The sequence below is a fragment of the Coptis chinensis genome, chromosome 3, assembly GCF_015680905.1.
Source record: "Coptis chinensis isolate HL-2020 chromosome 3, ASM1568090v1, whole genome shotgun sequence".
Taxonomy (NCBI): domain Eukaryota; kingdom Viridiplantae; phylum Streptophyta; class Magnoliopsida; order Ranunculales; family Ranunculaceae; genus Coptis; species Coptis chinensis.
Window position 1 is genome coordinate 18,505,375 of NC_141458.1, and position 24,203 is coordinate 18,529,577.

A 24,203-nucleotide genomic window follows, 5' to 3' on the forward strand; every position below is an offset into this window, starting at 1 on the left:
GATTTCAGTTCCTTTTTCTGGGCGACGCCATTAGCGCCTGTTCAAAGCTTGAACAGAGCTTCAACAGCCCCACCCAAATCCGGCATTCAAACCTCCCAATACAACCAATCCAACCACATTTACCTTCACACACACACAATCCATCCAACACTACAATCTTCTCATACAACCCGACAGTAAACCATCGATTTCAAACCTAGCAGTTTAACCACCGATCTCCCAACCCGACAACACCAACTCACCATCAAACCAAAACGGGAAAATGCATCTTGAATATCTAGATCTACAAAGTTAATTACATAAATACCTAATCGATTAATTTCTCAATCTTTATCGTTAGATTTGGGACAAGTTCTCCGGAGACAGCTTGGTTCTTAAAACAATAATCAATATGGTAAAGGCAGTTAACCCGAAATAATATACAGTACTAAAACAGAACCATAACACACCAAAACAGAATCACAATACAATATGTCAACAGAAAAGAAATTGACAGTAACGAGAACCATAAAAATATACTGAGCGGAAACAAAACTCTGACAGTAAAGCTTTTTCAGTAGATTCGGTGAAATATATTTAAAATATAACTACTCACCTTAATTAATAGCTCGACGAATCCCTTCTAGTCCGAATCGTCGCGCTCCAACGCTCTAGCCAACGAGCTTTTATCCCTGCCTCCATTTTTATTATATTTTATTATCTAATAACCCTATTCTCCAGAACAATATGAATATATATTTGGGTTTGAAACATAAGCCCAACACAGACTCGGGCACAGAAACCAGGCCCACATATCCCAAATCCAATCCAATTAAATTTTAAATAAATAAATAAATACGTATTTTAAATACGGGCGTTACAGCAACCCTATTTAAATTCTTCTAGTGATCTTATTTTATTCTTAATGGTCTGCATAGTGTAGGGGTTGTTGAGAAGAAATCAAATCAAACATGACCAGATGAAAATGATCAAGGGTTGATGAACACTTGTCAAAGTCGATCGAATGATGTTTGGAATGCTTTTTTATGATCTACAAAACTAGATCTTGAGATATTGTACTGACACAAAGCTATGACATAAGGAATTATTGCAATTTGCAACAAAAGCAACAAGTAGGTGATGCATATGTAGTTGCATGTATAACGTATATACCGCCATGTACATTTGATCTGGTTGAACTTTTGAGTTCATTATAGGGGGTGAACCACTTGGATATCCACTAGATGCGATCCTAATAGCATCAGCTCAAAATTTTGATGCATAAATAAAGAAATTTTGTGAAATAGAAAATTTCTACTTGCGTGGCACATGATGTAACTGAACTTGGAATTAGCATCCCATTCAGTTATGCAAGGCTTTATCAGCTCTAGCCATACCAAGGAGATCAGTAGTATCATGAATGACTTAATGAGGTCGAGCATGATTTGTAGTCAGCAGCGTTATGTCGACTATGCACAAGGATCTTAGCATGTTGATTTTTATAAACTAAATACAATAATCTTGTGGAAAAATAACATGTATGATTAGAAGTTTGCTATGTTGATGGTATGGCCAACAAACTTTTGTTCATGGTTATCCAATCAGGCGTACCAGTGTTTCAAAATGTGAATGTTAAACCATTGCCTTATCAGTAGAAACTAAGGACCAAAATTCTATGAACATATGATAGTTCGCTAGTTCTGAAAATTAGGAATAATATAAAAAGTACCCATGGGCCTTACAACTTTTCAAGACTACCAAAACTAATAAAACAAACTTATCTGGTCGGTGAAAGAATGCATTATGAAACCCACTATTTTCGTATAACTTTTTAGAACGTTGGAAAATTTTGATAATTGCCATGCTTCGTGGTCTTGAAAGAATTTTGAATTAACGAAAGAGAAGTTGAATTTTCAAGATATACCCCACAGACGGTGCCAATGTAAAGGTGTGTTCTTGTCACGACCTTACGAATCTAGATGGTTGGGGAAGATGATGTCATGACTGAGTTCAAATGATCGAATTGTATACGTATCCAGTTTTTTGGTGAACTGGAATCAAGTCAGACGCAGTTCATATTGAAATTGAGTGATTGAATTAGAGATGGAGCGACTGTGAGCATGGAGCTCTCCCTCCTTTTGTTTGGTCACCACCTTGTCTTTATAACTTCGGATCTTTGGTGCTCCATTAATTGTCTAATGAATGAGATCCACCTTTGGTGCTCTATTCATTGATGATCTTTAGTGCTCATGTGTAACCGAAGGCGACTTGTCTCTTGGGTTGTCTAGTTGACCACGAACTAAGTGTAACATAACGATCTTATCAGCTATGGCTCTAGTCGCTCGTTCTAGTAGCGTGCTGAAGATGGTGACTTTAGTTCGTTTAGTACGAGCTAATTGTCTTTGGTGATGGGCACGTCTATTGACCAGTTGCCCACAACATTACAATGACCTGGCTGAGGTCTTGGTATAATCAACTTGGTGAGTTGTGCTGGACACATGTATAATATATATTGGTTGTGTATATTAGTCCCTCACAAGTGTCTTATCCATGTACCCCCGATGCATCGATGGAAACTTATATTAAACAAACTTGCTAATGTCCAATCTTACAACATTGTCTAGAAATTTTAATTTGCTGGTGGGGGCTCACTGGTCATGCCAGGATACATAGTCGATCATTCAACTGCATGATACACTTGCCTTGTTCAAGACCCCCTTTTATCATACAGATAGGGCTATCAGGTAGTTTGGATTTCAGCAAGAGCCATCGATGTCAACCATTTATCCAACCCAAATGAGGATCACTGCTAGCCCAGTTGTGGAGATTCAATATGCGTGGGAGCATTGCAAAGTTGCTCATATATATCCCTTGTTTGTCTAAAGTCTAAAGAGCCAATGGCTTCCCAAGAGCAAGGAACTAAATTTCAGAAATTTTCGCAAAATTTTTACAAAATTTTTGTTTTTGGTGGGCATAAAAACATTTTGAACACTACATTTTCTGTTTGCAAGTTTTCAAAGTAATTTCACAAAAATTTAAACTATTTGTTCGATTTTGTTCATTTTGCACACTAATGTGCAAATTTTCATGAAATTTATAGAAATTTTCGAATGGTGGCAAGTGCAATAAATAAATAAAAAAGTGGTTAAATTATTTTTGTCAATTTAACATTTAACATTTAGTATTTACTAGTTACTAAACATTAAAGACCTAATATTTCTCAAACAAGCATTTAACATTTAGTATTCACCTTGCCATGCCATTCTTGTTGCTTTTCCCTTTTAATTTTTAATTTTTAATTTTTTATGAGGCACATTTGATTATTGAGATATATCATATATGTCTATTTGAGAGGATTGTTATATTTTGAGAGAGTGAGTTAGGGGTGGGAATTTGGCCCTAACGACCCTAACCCGGCCCTGACCGACCCGACCCTAAGCCCTATAAAGCCCTCACAACTAAAGCCCTCACAGAGTTTAGGGCCGGGCCGGGCCGGCCCTAATGCCTTCTAGGGCAGGGCTAGGGCTAAGATTCTAAAACATAGGCCCGACCCTAACCAAGCCCTAACCGGCCCTATTTCATACTTTCACTATAAATACACATACCATAATTGTCCAACTCTTTGTTAAATATTTTCAATTAAAATAACATTGTCCTTTGTAATTTATCACTTACACCCAAGGGTACTTCCAATAACTTGTTTTATATAACAAAAACTTGTCAACTTAGTGACCCATGAAGAACAATGAGCACTAGCCTAATAAAAATAAGACTTTATTCCTTTGATCATCAAGTCAAAGTCCATAACTTATTATTCTCAATTTCTTTTTCTCACTTATTTCTTATAAATTATATTTTTATTCACATCCAAGCCAAGTCTAAAACTAAATGTTTCCTTCCACACCATTAAAGCAAAATACAGAGCAGACATTTGTAACATAGAAACCGAAAAACACCCTTTGTCAGAAAAATGACATTTGTAATCTCAAACATTTCTCCATCACTTGTTCAAAAGCCAATATTTTCATTTCCATATACAAAGCTTGAATCACTTTTAAATTAGAAGAAATGTAATATTATATTTGTTTGAATCTATTATAGAAATAATTTATGATATTACAAATAGTTTAACAACTTCCATGACCCTTTAACCAAAACTATTATGTTTCTTCTTTATATCTATTACTTCTTCCTTTAAAATGATAATATAATTATTTGTCTATGTATTTCAATGTTAAATGTAATTTTAGTGAGGTTTGAGTACAAAGGAAGAACAAATTCGAACTCTCGATGTACTTGATTCATTAGATTGTGGATGTGCATTTTAAATTTTGGACTTATACATGATTATTACTTAGATTGGTTGGACTTTGAGTTTGTAGATTATTGACATTTTGTAATATAAATGAGTTTTAAAACCGATGTAGTAAAAAAAAAAAATATATAGGCCCGGCCCTAAAGCCCCGAGCCTAAAGCCCTTAAAGAGGGCTAGTGGTCGAGGGCTTGAGGTTTAGACTTTTAATGACCGACCCTAACCCGCCCTATATGCCGACTTTTAGGGTAGGGCCGACCCGACCCTATATTTGACTTTAGGGCCGGGCCGACCCGACCCTAATATTTGAAGGGCTTTAAATGTTTAGGGCCGGGCTAGCCCGACCCGGCCCATTGCCCACCCCTAGAGTGAGTTGTTCATCTTGGTCATTTTTTGTGTATAGACATTTAAATTTGAAAGAATATTTGCTACGCCATTTTGTTTGTTGTTGATGTATTCACATATTTTCTCTTGTTTTTCGCGAAATTTTCTCGAAAATTTATATATTTTCACCAAAACAATAACCAAAAACGAAATTTAATTCCTTGCCCAAGAGTACCAAACCTAGAAGATGTAACCTAAAAAGCCTGTAAAAAGCCCAAATGTGTTTATGGGCCGAAGAAATATATAAGTTTGGGCCTAAGGGTTTTAGCAGAGAGGGTTTTGCAACAAACAACAAAATCACATAAAATTTACTTCTTCTCCACTTCACCACTCCACAAAATGGCGGTTCCTCTCTTTCTATAAACCCCAAAATACCAAAATTTCAAACATTTCAACACTCAAAATTTCAAACCGTTACCCATTATGCTGAGGGTTTTATCAAATTCGTGTTTAAAACACAGATTTCAGACCCACACTAGTAAATTATTACCATCAAATGGAGGAGACAATAAAGGCCCTTTACTTAGAATATTGAATTCTATAAGGAGTTCAAATGAAAAGAACACTTCTTTTTACATTAAAAGAGTGTTCTTTTGCTCTGATTCTAGTGATGGGTCTGGTAATTCTAGTAGTAGTAGTAGTGTTGTTGAAGTTGAAGCTGAAGCTGCTGTTGAAAATGTAGAGGAAATCGATTCGAAAAGCTCTTCTGTTGTTATCGTTTCGACTAACCCTCGTCCCGAAGATTATTTGGAGGTAGTTTTATGATTAAGATTACCCTTGCTTTACTTATTTGGTTATAGAATATAAAAAGTAAATGCTGTGTGTTGAGCAATATTTGGAAATGATTATCATTTGTTTTGTTGTTATAAATTTGATGGTGCTAAGTAGATAGTGTAGTTATACTATTTGTCATTTGAATGTGTCATGTCTTATTTGACACATAAATTTATCCCATTGTTTTGTGGTTATTGACTTCTTATATGTGTGTTTTTGTGGCAGGTCTTAGCAATACCCCTGTCTCATAGGCCACTGTTTCCTGGTTTCTACATGCCTGTCAATGTGAAGGTATCACAATTTCTATTACTATTAACGTTGTTGTTGTTGTTGTTGCAAGGACTGACTCATCATTATTGTGGCCACGATATCTATTCAGGATCCTAAAATGTTAGCCGCTCTAGTTGAGAGTCGTAAACGGCATGCTCCATATGCGGGTGCTTTTCTTGTTAAAGATGAGCCAGGTACTGATCCTAGCATTGGTTCAGAAGCAGAGAAAAACATTTCTGATCTGAAGGGAAAGGAGTTATACGATCGTCTTCATGAAGTTGGAACCCTAGCCCAGGTATCTATTTTTTGCACAAAGATTTAGGCAGCCTATCAAGTTGTCTTATTAGAATGGATGTTTATTCTCTTTACTGTTAAGTCACAACACTTGTATTACCCTGTATCTTTTGAACAGATAACCAATATACAAGGGGATCTTGTAGTGCTTATGGGCCATCGGCGGCTTCGGATGACTGAGATGGTAAGCTGTAATTTGGACGCAGCATAAGATTCTGAATTCTTTTCAATGTCTTGATGTCGTCCCGCAATAAATAAAAGAGTAATTGTATTGGCATTTTTGAACTTGCTTCTTGCAAAATATAAAAAGATCCATCAACTCCTTACTTGAATTTTATTTTATTCTTCTTTTTATTTATTCCAAAAGAATGTCATTTTGAGATTGGTTATTGGGATATTATTGGTTTTATTAGATATTTTGTTTATATTTTCAATTTTGTTTTTGTGGTTACAATTTATATTATTAAGACAGCATTACTATTGATTTTCTTTAGTTGCCTGATACAAATTTCTCTCATGAGAACATTTTTACCAAAGCCCACTAACGACAAGGATCTAAAATTCTTTTGTGCAGGTGACTGACGATCCACTCACTGTGAAGGTTGATCATCTAAAGGTTGTTTTCCTGACCTATTTTTCTTTTGGGAGGCGGACAAAACTTTATCTTTTTTGCCTGTACCTTGACCCCCCTAAGATAAGTTTATGCTTTTATATTTTGTTTTGCAGGATAAACAATATAATAAGGATGATGACATTTTGAAGGCAACATCGTTCGAAGTTATATCGACCTTAAGAGATGTTCTCAAGACGAGTTCCTTATGGAGAGACCATGTTCAAACATATACCCAGGTGTGTAATATCTTATATGCTCGTTTTTTTGGGTGGATTTAGGTAACTTTTTTTTGTTCACAAATCAAGATGAGTAAGTTCCAGTCCTCACATCACTGTTGAAAGCAAAACTAGTTGATCAACTATAAGAAGCTGGAGAAGCTCCTATATGGGGACGTGATGAATATGGGTAGGGAAAGGGTTGCGGAAGTGTACTGTACTTGACATGGGTGGGGTAACAAGATGGATTGAGCCAATACACGAACCATCCATTTGTTGAGGTGTTTATAGTACCTGGCCTATTCCAGGCATGTTATCATTGTGGTTGAATGAATCAGTATATACTAGTTATTTTAATGACTGGTGCTTATTTTATCATCTTGAAGATTGCAATTCCGGCTTATGTACACTCTTTGTTGGTTTATCAATGAACACTTTCTTCATATTATGATTTTGATATGTATTGTACATAATTACATGGGGATGCTATATGGCACATGTTTTCTGATCATTTTTAGCTTTTAACTGCAGCATATTGGGGATTTCACGTATCCAAGGCTGGCCGATTTTGGAGCTGCTATTTCAGGTGCTAACAAGTCAAAATGCCAGGAAGTGCTTGAAGAATTAGATGTAAGCATAGTTTTCATCTTGTGTGTTCGCTCATCATGTGTCATGAATTTTGGCCTATTCTGATAATAAAGGCGCTTATTTTGTCTGACACGGTTATGTGCATACTAATTTAATATATAAAGAATTGTGGTGTACATTACTGACTGTTTTTCATCATTATGGTGATACTAATGAACTCAAACAAACGGTAATTGAGCTTGTTAAAAGAATTTCGTTTCCAAATTTCTCATTGTCGATGTTTGATAATTTTTCAGCAAAAAGAAAAGAAGAAAAATGTAGGAGATTAGTGGAATAAAAAATCTCAAACTGACACTGAAGGAGTGTTTAATATCATAAATTCCCTGAGAGTCATAGCCAGTGATGATCATATCATCAACATAAAGTAATAAGAAGAGAAGACTGACCCACGAGTTGAGGAAGAAAGAAACAATAGAGATTTATTATAGACTAGTTACAGAAATTTGGATTTTGGAAAGTAAAGTTCCTACACAGGAATTCAGACAAAGGTGACGAAGGGGGGAAAAAAACAGAGAGATAGAATCATCTCGACCGCGTCTGGAAAAATTGTGGATAGCTCTTTGGAATTTCAATTTTTGTGTGTATGTAATTATGGAAAGTGGCTGTATTAGTTTCTTTTTGTAGGTGTTATTCAACGTAATTCAAGCACACCCATATCTCATCATACATGCATATGTTTCCTTTGATCTCATGAAATAGCTCCATTTTACCGATAAAAAACAGAATTTGTACGAACGTTTTTTCCTAAGAAATTCAAGCTGTGGCTAGGGCTGCAAACGGATAGGTTCGGATTCGGATATGCCTGTATCCGAATCCGAAAATTTATACCGATATCCGAATCCGAATCTGACGGATATTAAAATTTTTATCCGAATCCGATTTCGGATATCCGAATAAGATATTGGATAAATATCCGATCCGAAAATTAAAATTAATTAAATTTTATTTGCTTTGAATAATTCATTTTACCACTATAAAAACTAGTATAAATATATATATTTGTCATTTATTATTATTATTTTGTTATTATAGTTTTATATTATTAGTTTATGATTTCATATAATATTTTATACAATAAAAATAAAAAATAAATTATATATAATAACTATTAATTTTTTAAATCGGATCGGATATTATCGGATGCGGATATGGCAGTATCCGAATCCTTATCCGAAACCAGTTTGGACATAAAAAAAAATTATCCAAATCCGAATCCGAAATTTTCGGATAATATCTGATTTTTCGAATACGAATTCGAATCGGATTCGAATATTTGGATATCCACTTGCACCCCTAGCTGTGGGCTGTGGCCTTTGATCTTTAAAATTAGAAAAATGTTTTATACTTTGTTTTCTGATTTTACATCTTATCTTGCCAATTCCAGTGTATGTTAAATGAAAAACGATATATTTGTCTGATTGTGCAATGATCTCTGTGTGGTATTATCTTCCTCAAGTTATTTCCTTTTCACGTAGTTATTATCTTTTTGTTTTTGACTAGTGGACATGTAGTACCTGTTCAACTTTATATCCCAATGTTGTGCAACTCTCCATGTTTTCTGCCAATTCAGGTGCATGAGCGTTTAAGACTGACTCTAGAATTGGTGAAGAAAGAAATGGAGATCAGCAAAATACAGGTACTTCATCATATTACCATTTTGTTAAAACACTCCTGTAATCTAGATTTTGTTCTATGTACATTCTTTTGATTCTGTGCCAGGAAGCAATTGCAAAAGCCATTGAAGAAAAGATAAGTGGTGAGCAGCGTCGGTACCTATTGAACGAGCAGCTTAAGGCGATAAAGAAGGTATACTGTACACTTGTAGATTTTTACTTGTAATTGTTTACCCATGTTACTTCTTGTCCGTTTTGGAAGTGATGCTACAAAGAAATGACTAGGTGATTGTTTTGTTGCTGTAGAGGACTGTTGCATACATTCACACCAATTGAAATCTTCCGTCATTAGTTTAGATGCATGAGTAGAAGATTCTCTTTAGGATCAATCCAAAATGGTTAGAATCTTACAGTTAGTATAATGTTCTCTTAATATGATCAAAATAAACTTGAGTAATTTGGGATTACAAATTTACAATTTTCTCAACTCGCAAAAATAGGTCTATTTCTTTGAATACTGTAATCACAGAAAGTATGACATCTAAGCATATTTTGCAAGAATAATAACCCGTGTCCTTTAGTTGGCTATTACTCCAAAGTGTAATATCAATCCATAGTACACTGACCTTTATTATAACTGCTATAATCAATGTTGCTAGTTTCAACTGTCATATAAACTAACATGAGTTCAGTCAGTTTGTGCCTTAGTCGTGTTATACACAATAGGCATCTTTCGCAGTTGAAGGTGGTTGGGTGGTTGTGACTGATGTTGACTTATATTTTTCTTGATTCAGGAGCTTGGTTTGGAGACAGATGACAAAACGGCACTTTCTGGTTAGTTCTACTAAATATTTTTCTTGATGAATTACTCATTTGAGAATTACGAGAGGTTGCAATTACATGTAGTGGCGTAGAGTGTAGGCCATTCTTTGGTTCCTACTAGATGATCTCTAGGCAAAAGTTAGTTGTTTGTAGTTTGATCACTATACTCTTTGGGATTATTATTGGTACAGTTAGAGAGAGGTTTACAGGTCACATCCTTAGGATTTCAAAAAGTTTGTAAAGGGGTCCCTCATATTGATATCAATTGGAGTATTGGATGTTAGGTTTTGTTCTGATTCCTCACTGTCTGCGTGCATTCTGTATGCTATTGTTTATTTGTATTATAGATACATGATTGGCTGGACTCTTCCTGTATACATTGTAACCTATTACAATATCCTCCACTTTATAGGAGTTTTTATGGATCTGGGTCAGTAAATACAAATTTACATGTTTTCTAAATTTTCCTTTTATTCACCTACAGCAAAGTTCAGGGAAAGACTTGAACCGAAGAAGGAAAAATGCCCACCTCATGTTCTGCAGGTCATAGAAGAAGAGCTCACAAAGCTACAACTGTTAGAAGCCAGTTCCAGTGAATTTAATGTGACTCGTACTTATCTTGATTGGCTCACCGCACTGCCTTGGGGATCCTACAGGTCTTATAAACTTTCATGCTTCATGTTCTCACTAAGAAATATTTCCTTGAATATAAATGTGAATATCAGTAGTTATTGTGATCCTTAGAACCTGATGGGGTGCTTAATAGTTTCCCAGCAGAACACATGAGCAATACCACCTGGGGTTAAGGCTTGTATTTCTCTGGAATTCCATGGGTAGTCCCCAGATTTATGCGAAAATGTCAAATATTGGCAAAAAGGGTAGTCATTCACATGCTGAGATATATATGTTGCTGTAGGCCATTATGACAGTGAGTAAGTGAATTGCTTCGAGATTTGGAAAATGTTAGTTGGAATTTTCTCATCCTAAAAAAAATGTTCATATGGAACACTCTATATTGCTTTGTAATAAATTCCCTGAATAGTTCATAGATAGGAACCTCATTTACATGCGATGAACATATTGTAATTATAGTTATTAACTACAAATGCTCCCTGAGCTCATGGAGGCACCTGATCAGTTGTTGGGACCAATATAATCTTGCCTGTTTCTGTTCTTCTCGAGTTGACTTTCAATTGAGAACTCAATTTGACATCCTTAGACTCTGACCAAGTGTTCATTTTTCCTTTTTCAAGATTTTGTATAGTTGACTTTGAATAAGTTCGTGTGAACATTGAATTTTGTAAGATTTTCTGTCTTTTAGAAGCATATGCTACAATGGAATCAAATCTTGGTTGAATTTACTGCAGTGATGAAAACTTTGATGTCCATCGCGCTCAGACTATACTTGATGAAGACCATTATGGTCTCACTGATGTTAAGGAGAGGATACTGGAATTCATAGCTGTTGGAAAGCTCAGAGGAACCTCGCAAGGTTGGTAAGGATGCTTTATGTGAATAAACAATATTTCATAAACTTGTGCGTGTTCTTATATATTCTATGACTGATTCTTCCTAGAATTGTCATTTCCAGAAAGCACTTGGTGTGGAATATTCACGACCCATACAGACACACTTGTGTTAATAATCAAACGAGCTAATTGTTTTTGAGGATCATCTCTTAAAAAATGTGTCATAAATTAATTCTGTAGGTTTCTCGATTAATTAAGTGATGCACACAAAAATTGAAAAATGTACAAAGAGATGTATATATGTTCGTGTGTCAATATGTATTGTATTAAACCTGTCTCAAATATTTTGAATGTAATGAGTAATGGTGATCGCCGTGCATATCGACCTTGTATTAAATTCATTTGGACATTTTTTAGCGTGTCAAAAGTGCTTCTCCAAAAATTAACAAATTTTCGTTCACGCTTGCAAAGTTTCTATTCGACAAAGTTAGAAATCTTAAATGAGCTGTTATTATTGTTATGAGGATTGAGTTCTAGGTTGGGAGATGTGGAGATCAAGTTCACAAAAAAACAAAAGAAAAATCAGGTAGTTCGAGGGGAATATGTAGATCCGCCCGTTACATGACCTCCACCTTAAGTAGACTCCAAAAGGACTCCACCACCAAAAGTGAACCTACAAGATGAATTGAGGCTGATTTTTTGTGAAGATGATCTTTGCACGATGGAGGTCAGCCCCACAATTATTACGCTCAATCGAATATGTCTAATCTTGTTGAAAATTTGTTTTGGAAATGAAAAAATCTGGATCGTTGGATAAACCCACAACAATCTGAATAAGTTTTGACAATGGTAGACGTGTTCAGGTGAGCTGATTTTTTGTGAGGATGATCTCTATTGTGGGGAAATCATGTTCACCAAAAATCAGCCTCTAACTCATTTTTATTAAGTGGTGGAGTCTTTTTTGGATTACGTTTTAGTGGAGTCTAGATAAAGCCCCCCCTGTATGTATATGGATATGAATTCCACATGCTGGGTAGGTGCTTTCTTTGAGCTAGCTACATTGGTTTGTCTAGAAATCAGCAGTACCTTGAGGTGGATGATATTTTATGCCAAAGTTGTGACCGCATAGCTATGTAGTAAGATTGTTGAAGATTCCTTATATTAATCTGTTTTGTTTATTTTGTGAGTAAGAGATACTGAGTTTTCATTTCTATTGCATCACTTACCAATTTACCACTGAGGGATTGTTTCACATTTGGAATTCCTGACATAATCACTAGTACTTTGTATTAACCTTATCTTTTTAATGGAGAACTTTAGCCCCTGGCTTCATGTATCATTTCTATTGCAGGAAAAATTATATGTCTCTCAGGACCTCCCGGAGTGGGTAAAACAAGCATTGGTCGTTCAATTGCACGTGCACTGAATCGAAAATTCTACAGATTTTCCGTGGGAGGATTGGCTGATGTAGCTGAGATCAAGGTATCATAGGAGTTCTTTCGGACGAGGCAGTCAACTAGTTGTCAATTCCACCAATAAATAATAATGAATATATAATGTCACTGTGAGAAGTTTACATGTGAATTTAACTCTAGTAATGATATGCAGGGACATCGCCGAACCTATATTGGTGCCATGCCAGGAAAAATGGTTCAATGCTTGAAAAATGTTGAAACATCGAATCCGCTAGTTCTAATTGACGAGATTGACAAGGTATGGTACTGACTATATTTGCTTTCTTGCAGAAAATGTGCATGTAACGTCTAATCCAAAGTTGGGGTTATTTGCAATATTTTAGTGAAACATTGTGTTAGCTAACTTAAAGTTTATCACTTGCTTTAGGATTTGTGATCACTGATTCACTCATATCTTTGATTGTCTGTCTTGCAATAGTTGGGAAGGGGACATGCTGGTGATCCAGCAAGTGCTTTGTTGGAGCTTCTTGATCCAGAACAAAATGCAAATTTTCTAGACCATTATCTTGATGTTCCTATTGATTTGTCAAAGGTGAGGAAAAATGACCCCTTGTTAGCATTTCAATGTTTATAGTTTATATTGAAGTGGGTGCTCAACTCCTTGTTACATCGAACTTTTTCTTTATCCCATTACAATTGACTTCATAATATGACAACTTTAGCAATTTAAAACAATGTTGTACACCACAATCTGAACGGTAGCTGGTAGTGTATGAGAATTTGGTGTGAATCTGTCGCACCAAATAGATGTAACTACACTTTATACCTTATAGTACACTTTCTTGATTTTTTTCTTCTCCTTGAAGGTTTCAGTGCATGCATCTGATAGCTTCGATTTTGACGTTTTTTCTTCATATTCGTCTTATTCTATCTTGTTTTTTATTTTGTTTAACCTTGTTTTCATGAAAACGATTTGTTTGACTGATTATCTTTTCTGGGTATTGTTCAGGTTCTGTTTGTTTGTACCGCTAATGTAGTGGAGATGATACCGAATCCTCTCCTTGATAGAATGGAGGTGATATCTATTGCGGGTTATATTACTGATGAGAAGATGCACATTGCGAGGGACTATTTAGAGAAGACAACTCGAGAAGCTTGTGGTATCACACCTGAACAAGTAAATATCCTTTTTCTACCAACTTTTAGCTTTAATTGCTCTGTAGCATGACACAATTGTTGTGAAGCATGGCAGTATATCTATCCTCAATTGTCAAATTTTCCTTGGTCGTTTTGGTAACTGGATATTTCATGGTTTGGGATTGGATTCAACTGGAATATGTTTAAGCTGTGTCATTCTATAACCCGGTGTTTGCCTCTTTGTATCACTGGTAACGTGGTTCTTAAGGAAGTGAATCTAAGTTACATTGACACGGATATGTGTGTCCATATCTGACACGGATACAAAGTGTCTGACATGGCGAAATATTAAAAATTGTGGCGTACGACGTACAATATATGTCTGTGTTGTGTCCGACACAGACACGTGGATTTGTTTCCGACACAGAATTATTTTAAAATATGGTGTGCCCATGTTACATAGAAGTGAACACATGCAATTTTTGACATTATGCTGACAATGAATTTGATCTTTTCACCCTCCCTTCTAATGTATTGGGGTGTAAATTGTTGTAATTCTGATAAGATGGTGCAGATAACACTGATAAGATTATTGAGCAAGACCAAGAAAATAGAATGTTTACAGAGATAGCTATGAAAGTTCCTCCCAAAGTTTTGTTCCTATTATGCGAAAATCTATTTTGCTCTCATAACCAACTCTAGATGGGTTCGATGCCCTTTAACATCCTTATAATTTATGCACGCCAAATTTAGTTGCGATAGCTCAGTTGGTGAACAGCAGCCTGAATGCTGCATATGAGAGGATCTTTTTAATCAGCTGACCTCTTAGACGTGTACCAACATAACCAAGCTTATTTGGTCTCTGTCTTTTATTTATCATGATATTTAGAAGTATAATTTAGCAAGTGAATCAACACACTACGAAATCATGAATACTTGTCCAAACTGGTGGCTGAAAAGTACGATCCTTTTTTTGGTCTGACATATTTGTAGCACAATACAGGTTATCACCAACTTATGTACTGGAATATGCAGCCATCTAGATAGGACATCTTTTCAGATTCCATATTTATGTATTTTAATATTTGTCTGTATTTATATATGTCCATATTTCTTATTCATATGGATGTCTATAGAAGTATAGGACCACATAGAGGGAAAACCCAAGTACTTAACATGTGCTTCAGCATTTTCAGGTGGATTTAGTTTTGCTTGGTAACGCAGTTGAAATTTTCCCCAACTGATTGTCTGGAATAATCAGCCATCAAGATAGGACATCTTTTGTATTTCTATATACTTATATGTATGGTTTGGTCTGTAAAATAGAAAAATAATAAGAGAACAAGAGAAGTCTTTTATGTTTTGGTGGCTAAGAGGCATTGTCTTCTGTTCGGTTATTCAAACTCGACTGTTTCTCAACTTTGATCTGTTTTCCAACTCTCTTTCTCACTTTATCTTCCTACTATAGATGGAGATAGTTGTGGGTACACATTTGAGTAGTGAATCTAAAGCTTGAAACTTATTGACAGGTGGAAGTGAAGGAGGCAGCTTTTCTTGCTTTGATAGAAAGTTATTGCCGAGAAGCAGGAGTAAGAAATCTACAAAAGCAGATTGAGAAGATATATCGTAAGGTTTGTCCTTAGTTTGCACTTGGAGGACGACTCAATATTCCTGAGACCTATATGATTTGTGTGGCAACAAGAATATATTCATACAAGTTACTCTTTGACCCTATTGTGTCATATACACCTGGTTCTAACTTTTCAATATATTGTACTATTTCCACTGTACAGTTCCCACAATATACTTCTGGTAATTCTGGAGTGTGTGGGGTTGAAATCCGTAGAACATAGGAGAATGATAATGAATTCCATTACTGTATGTCTTATGTTTAACTGCCTGACAGATTGCTCTGCAACTTGTGAGGGAAGCGGGACCAGATGAAACAAGTCAAGTCCAGGTTGCTGAGGCTGATGAAGATAAGAAGTCTCTCGATGTTTCTGGCGAATCTAGTATTGAAGGAAAGGCAATAAATGCTGAATCAAAAGAATCTGTTGTTGGAGTACAAGCTACGGAAACCTCATCGGAAGCTGAACAAATACATTCAGATTTGCCATGTGACAAAATCCAAGTTGATTCTAAGGTATCAATCACCAGCAATTAGTTTACTTGTTGAATTATTTTAAGAGCTTATGATTAGCAGGAAGAAGATGTTTTGAGACTAGCAGTCTAGAAGTCACTGAAAAAATTGTCCTGAAATTCATTTTCACCAGACAGTAAAGATCCAGCCAGTGATATGGAAATATATGCTAGAACTTTTCTTGATTTTATTCGTATTACTTGAAAACCACGAGCTTAAAAGATATTAAATACAGATTAGCTTGTGGTAAGTTTAATTTGAATAGTACAATCATATCTGTAAAGCAACTCAATTTTTTAAAGACGCAATGTTAGTTAGCCTGGCTTATGAAGAATGAACCTCCTTTTTCATATATGAGTATCAAAATGATGCTTTGTTTTTCTTGGTTGATAGCTACAACGTTATTCCCACAAGGCTGTAAACCCTTAAAACCCCCATTTTCCCCAGTGAAAGCAGAGATGGTATATTTAAAAACTAAAGATGTTGTAGGATGAGATCTCCTATGTGACAACGAATGACCAAAATAACAGAGTGGTAACACTGCTAGTGATGATGAATATTCTGGATTGTTTTTGCTATAACATTTGTATCTTCTTAATGTAATCTTAAATGAATTTTCGTACAATGCTTGAGTGGCGTTGTATTTTTTAACCGTACCGAACAAGATCCAGCTTTTGAAGTGACCGATCTGTGTTGGTTCTAGATAAATTTATGAAGTGTGGTTGCTTTTAATCAGCACAATGTATGACAAAAAAGGAGAAGAAACATTCTATGTGTATGTATGTGTGGTTTTTCGCAAAAGCTCATACCTATGGTTCTCATTTCTGAATAGTTTGATTTATTATTGATACAATTATATTAGTATGTGCTTTTAAGTATGCTATCTATTAAACCTGTAATTTGTAGTATTGGAAAGTGGAAGAATAAAATTCTTATTGAAAACCATAGTCTTGTTAATTTTGAGAATACAATACTCAATAGTCATCTATTAATTTGCACTTGTATGACAGGAGAATATAGCTGAAGCAAGTGAGCCTATGGAGAAAGCTCAAGAAACTGACAGAAGTGCAACCATCAAGAAAGTGACTATTGATGAGTCAAACCTATCTGATTATGTAGGGAAACCTGTTTTCCAGGCTGAGCGCATATATGAACAGACACCAATAGGGGTTGTGATGGGTCTTGCTTGGACTGCTATGGGTGGTTCAACGTTATATATAGAGACAACCCATGTGGAGCAAGGAGATGGAAAAGGTGCACTCCATGCCACGGGGCAACTTGGAGATGTCATGAAAGAGAGCTCACAGATTGCACATACAGTTGCTAGAGCAATTTTGCTTGGGAAGGAACCTGATAACTCTTTCTTTGCGAATTCTAAGCTCCACCTCCATGTGCCAGCAGGTGCCACTCCAAAGGATGGACCAAGTGCTGGCTGCACCATGATCACTTCGATGCTTTCTCTTGCCATGAAGAAGCCTGTGAAGAAAGATCTAGCTATGACTGGAGAAGTTACATTGACAGGAAAAATACTTCCAATTGGCGGGGTATGCAACCTAAACTTATATCCTTAGTCCTTGCAACATATTATAGCTATAATAAAGGTATAGAAATGCAACCCAAACTTCAATACCATTTCAAGAAAATGATTTTCCTTTAGTATAGCATACATATTTATTTCTACAACATCCTGTTCCTAACAGTTTGAACTGTTGATTTATTTCGTATATTGCTGTATGAAATGTCATTCTCTTTTCCGAAGTTTTCATCGACGTTCCTGATTAAACTCTTAAACACTTTTGTTGGCTATATCATGTGTGAAAATTTGCTTTGGAGAAATCATCTGTGATTCCCATGATACTATTTTCATTGTGTAATCTAACTAGTTATGGTAAGATAGCATTGAAAAACGTGCATACTCTTTGCTAACTGCCTGCCCCTTGAGCCCTTGAGTAATGAGGGACTAGTCCCTATGCTCACTCCCAGCTCCTAGGCAGCATGGCCAAAATTACCACGATATCTCTGCAAGTATTGGCGATGTATATCAGAAATGCGGGTGACGGATGATATTTTTGAATCACCTGAATATATTGGTTAAATACTTCCCATATATATAAATTCAGGGGCAGATATATAGGACAAAATTGATATTTTTGGCCTTGCTAGCCAGTGCATGCACCTTTAATATATAATAAAGTGCCTGATAGCTGAAAACCAGGTTTTTCGTTTTTGGTTTTACTTTTATTTTTATTTTCTCTTGGGTTGATGTTGCTACTTTTGTTTTGTTGGGTTTTGGTTTTTATTGAAATAATAGGTAATATATATATATATATAGGCTTTGAGCAGCTTATATATATTAAAAAAAAAAAAAAAAAAAAAAAACAAAAAAAAAAAAATCTTGGATGTCTTGGGATATTAAACATTGATACCGACAGAACTAGAGCCTTTTCATTAAACTGATATATATTGAATGCACAATTTCATACTGGAATTAGCTTCCACATCTGACTGCAGTTTTTTGCTCACAGAAAGATATTTTCTGATGGATATTACTTAACAGGTGAAGGAGAAGACTATTGCTGCAAGGAGGAGCGGCGTGAAGACTGTTATATTCCCCTCTGCTAACAGAAGGGATTTTGATGAGCTTGCAGCCAATGTGAAAGAGGGTCTTGAAGTACATTTTGTAGAAGATTATGAACAGATTTTCAAGTTGGCTTTTGCCGATGATTAGAGTGCAACTATCATAATTTCTCCTTGCTCCAGTCATTACTACCTTTCTGCTCCGAAGAGTAAAAAGCTTTCTTTGCCCACAATTGCAACTCGGCCAAGTGAAGTTTTGTAGGTGCATCTTCCTTCTCCTTTTCCCCCGGTTTAAGATAATAGTATAGAGGTGTAGTAATTAGAAAAGGTATTTTTTCGAGCCTCTTGGTCGATCAATGATTAATAATCATTCATTTTGCTTTTACCAAGCATGTAAAATTCAATACTCCCATAGCTGTAACAATTCTGGTCGTTTGGGGGATTATAAATAATTTTATTATTCCTTCTGTTTTATGCTGATTAGCTTTGCACATTAATCTCTGTAACATTTTTACTTGTCTTTCTACATTGTATGGGCTGATTTATGAACGTCAATCAGACCATTATTTAGCTCCCATTATTTATTGATCATATTCGTATATGTAGTTTGAAACGTTGAATACCCCTCATATCCTGTTGGGAAATTGTTGAATATCACCCCTCATATCCTGGTTTTTTTGGGAAATCACTTACTTTACTGAATAAAAGAACCATCTAACAATCCCTCGAGTTATGTGGGTGTTTTTGACAACTCTTAATTATGCATTTGTATTTGCCCCTCATTTTTTTTCATGAATTTTGTCTATCTCTCAGAAAAGTTGTTGGGGGCTTTTTAATGGTAATGAAGTATGAACCATGGTACTAATGTACTAGAACAATTATAAAGAAAATTGGAACAGGCTCCTTGTAACAAGTGAACTTTTGGCACTTGTTTCAAATTATAAGAAGATCCGTCCTCATTTACAAATGCATAAATTTCCAACAGACCAAACATAAAATATAAACAAATCCCAAGGACTCGAAACAAATTTTCCAAACTTGTTTATCCACAAAACTAGTCCTTGTTTCCATTTTGAACACAAGTAAAGAAACGAGTAGATAGAAAAACAATGGCGTCTGCAACACTGCTACAGTGTTCACTCAACTTCTTCCCTTCCTCACTTCCTTCACTCCAAAACTCTCGTTCCTTCCATTTCTCACTCTCTCACAAAAAAACCCTTTCCTTGAATCTTAGTTCTTCACAAACCATTTCCGGGTTTCACCCAGTTCTTCCCATCAAACTTTCTCCACCTCAAAACACCCCTTCTTTCACTGTTTTTGCAACTAAAGGTTATAAAATGAAAACACACAAGGTAAAGTATACTTTTTTCATGATTTGAGCTCATATTATGACTGCCCATTGTGTTTAATCTTATGTTTGTGTTGAAAATGAAGGTTTTTTTTTAGTTGGTTTTGGATTTTTTAGGCTTCTGCAAAGCGGTTTCGGGTGACGGGTAATGGGAAGATAGTGAGAAGGAGAGCTCGTAAGCAGCATTTGCTTGCTAAAAAGAATGCTAAGAGGAGAAATCGATTGTCGAAAATGGTGAGTTTTCTTGAATGCTTTCATTTTAGTATGGGTTGAATTGTTGAAATGTGAAGAAATGATACATAGACACATGCATTGTATGAGTGTTTGCTATGATGAAACTTGAATTGTCGGAAATGGCGGAGATTATTGAATGGTTGAGTTCTAATATGTGTTGACCGTTGCACAAAGTGATACAAAGAGAAATACAATGTTACAGTGATTCTTTTAAGAAGAGCGGTATTGATTGGTTCCGAGGGCGTTGTTGGTGGCTAGAGATCATCAATAATTCAGTTAGGTTGTGATATGGAAGATGAGTGCGTTTTGAGATTTGTGGAGAGAGAGATAAGCTAGAGATTTGAGCGAAAATGTACACATTGGGAATTTTTTTTGTCTATTTTGTTTTCTAAGACATCCATTTGGCCAGACACAACATTTTAACCCTCTTATGTTGAGAGACCTCCTAATGTCGGTCGGATAAATACATGTGCTTTTACATTGCTCAACACAAAACTACATTTGGAAGAGATGCTGATGTAAAGTGTTCACTGTAAGTTAGTGCATAATTTTTTTTCCGATTGACTGTTAGGGAGGTCTCTTGAGATATGTGGGTTAATTTCTTTGTCTAACCAAATCCACGTATGTTTTCAAGAAACTGGATAAAAGAAAAGTTCCTCAAGATCTGTACTCTTACGTCTCTCTTTAAAATTCTGTAATCTCTCTCCACAAGTACCCCAACTGTTCTTCCATCTCTCTCTGCAGAAATGGTATTCCACTGTATAATTGGTTTACCACACTCATCTCGCTAAATTCGCATATCACAACATCTGAACTGATCTCGATCTCTTGCAATTATGGGACAAAACAATTTCATTCTTCATCACCAATTTTAGGAGAGATATGGTCGGTCTTCACTGCCTTGAAGTATACTAGGTTACCCCTACCAACTGAAAAATTGATTTTAGAAATTGGATTGCTCGTGAGAGCAAGTGATAAAATACACACACCAATATGTTATATGTGCGTGAAATTTGATCGGCCATTATTCTAAACCATGCATTTTGTAAAAGATGTTAAGATTCTATTTTCTTGGAACATTTTTTTTATAGTCTTGGTCAATGTGATTAGTGCTTGTCTGCTGGGTTGATATTAAAGAGAAAAGTTGGGTGGATGTTTCATTTGTCTCCCCTTGTAGATATGGTAACTTCAGTTAGACGTGATTCTGAAGTATTTCGCTACTAGCGCACTGATGAGAGCATTCATACGATTTGGCAACTTCACATTTCCCCCTGGATTTCTTTCTTAACCGTCCAAGTCTTTGTGTTGAAACTTGAAACGAGTATAAATGTCAAGTCTCAATGTCTCTTGTGGCGTTTTTATCTGTCTTGATAGGATAGATTTACTGTTGTTATAAAGGGAAAATCACTTTTTGAAATGTTCTTGTTGACCGTAGAATTCGTGAGACATCGGAATCTCCTTATTCAAGATGTCACGAATCAATATTCAGGCTAACCAGTTTCATAGAGTTAGGGTATACAGGATATACTGATTGTCTTTGGAGAAATAATATATATCGAGACGTTTTCTTGAGAAAGTGCCTGTAATGTTACTCACTGCTGTAGGGCAAATTCTGGTCTGTGGAGAAATATTGAGGAAAGCCTAACCGTAAGACGACTTAAACACATTATAGTCCTTTGGCAACCAAAGTTGAGTAGCTGAATCTTTCAAACAATAAGCGTTTGAGTTTTTTTAATGCATGCAGTCAAGATATTGGTTGATGCTTGAACGTTGTATGATTTTCTGGCCTTGCTCCATGTTTCTGAATGCTTCTTTCTTTTGCACTACTTGTCTACTCATTGTATAGTGTTTCCCTCAGTTTCCACAATATCTTTTTGTTACAAATAAATTCGTTTTAATGGTAAAAACAAATTAGTTCTCATTTTTTTTTTTTTTTTTTTTTGCTCGGTAAAGTTGAAATCTCATTAAAAGTGAAAAGTAAGTAGGCCAAGAAAGCCTACTATTACAAATAAACAAAATAAAACTAAAAACATGGTCACAGGAGGCTAACCCAAGAATTACAAATTATTCTACTTCTAAATACAAAAGCCTATCCCATTTCACCATAAAATACTCAAAAAGCCTTAATAGATATGATAAGCTCCTGCTTAGATGCGGAAATGCCTTCAAAGTGTCGACGATTTCGCTCAATCCAAATACCCTACAGAATAACAAATGGTAATAAGCTCCAAAGACGATTGCCTGATGAGGTAAAAGGACCATGACCCCAACCCTTCAACAAATCCACCACTCGCCCAGGACTCACCCAATAAAAACAAGACTCTAAATGGAAAGAAGACCAAATGTTCCAAGAAAAAGGACATGCCAACAAAACATGATTTATAGATTCACCGACTTTCCTATACAATTGACAATAGTTAACAATAATTTTTTTACGCTTCCGAAGATTATCAATGGTAAGAATACGCTCTAAGGAGACTTTCCAAGCAAAGAAAGAAATCTTGGTGGGGACTTTAGCTCCCCATATGACTAGACTGGAAAAAGAGGGAATAGGAGTACAACAATTATGAGAATTTGACCAAGTAGGAATGTTGAAATAAAAAGACTTGACAGAGAAAATACTTTTCTTGCTCGGGTACCACACTCTCTTATCACAGTTTTGCGTCACAGAAGGTAGCGCATCAAGCCTAGCCATAGGGAAAGCTAACGCATCGATCTCCCAGTCATTCAGAGCTCTACAAAGACGTAGATTCCACGATATGCCAACCTTAGTTCTAACTATGCAATCTGTAACCCGTTTACCTTTGAAGCTAGACAAGCCAAACAACAAAGGATAACCGTTAGCAAGTGAACCTCCCTCTAACCAACTATCTTCCCAAAACAAAATATTGTCACCAAGCCCTAGCTTATACTGGACATCTTTCAGATACATAAGAAAAACATTAAGGATTTCTCCCACCAACCACTATCCCATCCGAAATGAGTTTCCCCGATTTGTTCTCATTTTCTGGGGTCTATTGTATCCCGATTTGACTTTCTTTTCATTCTTAACTCATACTCATTATGATGCACAAGTTGGTTTGATGCGAAAACATGAATGTGAGGACCTAAAACTCTAAATATAGCTGTTTTTTTTTTCAGAAACAAAAGGAAAAAGAAAGGAATTGAAGAAGAGAAGAAAAGTTAGAAACAGTAGGGAGTCTGAAATAAGAAGGAAACTAATGTTTAATATGTTGGGAGTTTACTGATCTCTTTAATTTCTTGTCAAGTGTGTCCAACAACTAACAAACACACCTGTAAATTAGCTATATATCAGTTGGCCTCTAATTTGTTGAGCTGTTGGGGTCCCGTATTTACTAACGTCTCAATTATGTAGTGTACGTTTCCCTTGCACTTCTTGTGTTGAAGTCTCGCTTATTCTGTTTCTTATTAAACCACTGACACCTCTTCCTTGCATCTTTTCACTATTATGAATTACAGGTTCAAGTTCACAAAAGCGATTATGACAATGTTATTGGTGCACTGCCCTATCTAAAAGTAAATCGGAAGGCAAATTAAGGTGACGGGTATTAGTGAAGGGTAACTTAGTTTTTCATTTGTCACTTTTGTAATTGAACCTGCTGATCCTATAGTTAGAGCTGCAAGGCAATGTTTATCATGTTGTATTATTAAAAGTGGATACCTTCTTTGCTTCAGTTTTTTAAGCCCCTCCATGGTTTCAGTCACAAGGATGCTAAATTGTGGAGCTGAAATCCACAATTCCTATTACGAAGTATTGCAATTGTGCTTTCTGAGACATCTTTGAATTTGAGTTACAAAATTTGATATCAAATTCAAGTTTGTTTGTTCTTGGTTTGATTCGAAGTTGTTGAGATTAGAGATATTGAAGCACTGTTGGCATCAAGGGTTAAACTTACGGTTTCAAACTCATATCCTCTTTGTTACTTGTTACTTATTCC

At 35.7% G+C, this 24,203-nt stretch overlaps 2 protein-coding genes across 2 annotated transcripts; both read left to right on the plus strand.

Annotated features, from left to right (window-relative positions):
- Positions 1-4,945: 4,945 nt before the first annotated feature.
- LOC147508420 (lon protease homolog 1, mitochondrial-like) lies at positions 4,946-19,279 on the plus strand. Its single transcript, XM_086600948.1, has 20 exons — positions 4,946-5,428; positions 5,675-5,740; positions 5,829-6,014; positions 6,132-6,197; positions 6,588-6,629; positions 6,740-6,862; positions 7,373-7,471; positions 9,060-9,125; positions 9,209-9,295; positions 9,897-9,936; positions 10,409-10,580; positions 11,292-11,416; positions 12,745-12,875; positions 13,002-13,106; positions 13,287-13,400; positions 13,818-13,985; positions 15,475-15,576; positions 15,852-16,088; positions 17,096-17,629; positions 18,643-19,279. Exons 1-20 carry the CDS (start codon positions 5,099-5,101, stop codon positions 18,811-18,813), a joined length of 2,964 nt encoding a protein of 987 aa, XP_086457074.1. The 5' UTR covers positions 4,946-5,098; the 3' UTR covers positions 18,814-19,279.
- A 432-nt stretch (positions 19,280-19,711) lies between these two features.
- PRPL35 (Ribosomal protein L35) lies at positions 19,712-24,174 on the plus strand. Its single transcript, XM_086600950.1, has 3 exons — positions 19,712-20,014; positions 20,128-20,244; positions 23,725-24,174. The coding sequence occupies exons 1-3, from the start codon at positions 19,772-19,774 to the stop codon at positions 23,800-23,802; spliced, it is 438 nt and encodes a 145-aa protein (XP_086457076.1). The 5' UTR covers positions 19,712-19,771; the 3' UTR covers positions 23,803-24,174.
- Positions 24,175-24,203: the final 29 nt, after the last annotated feature.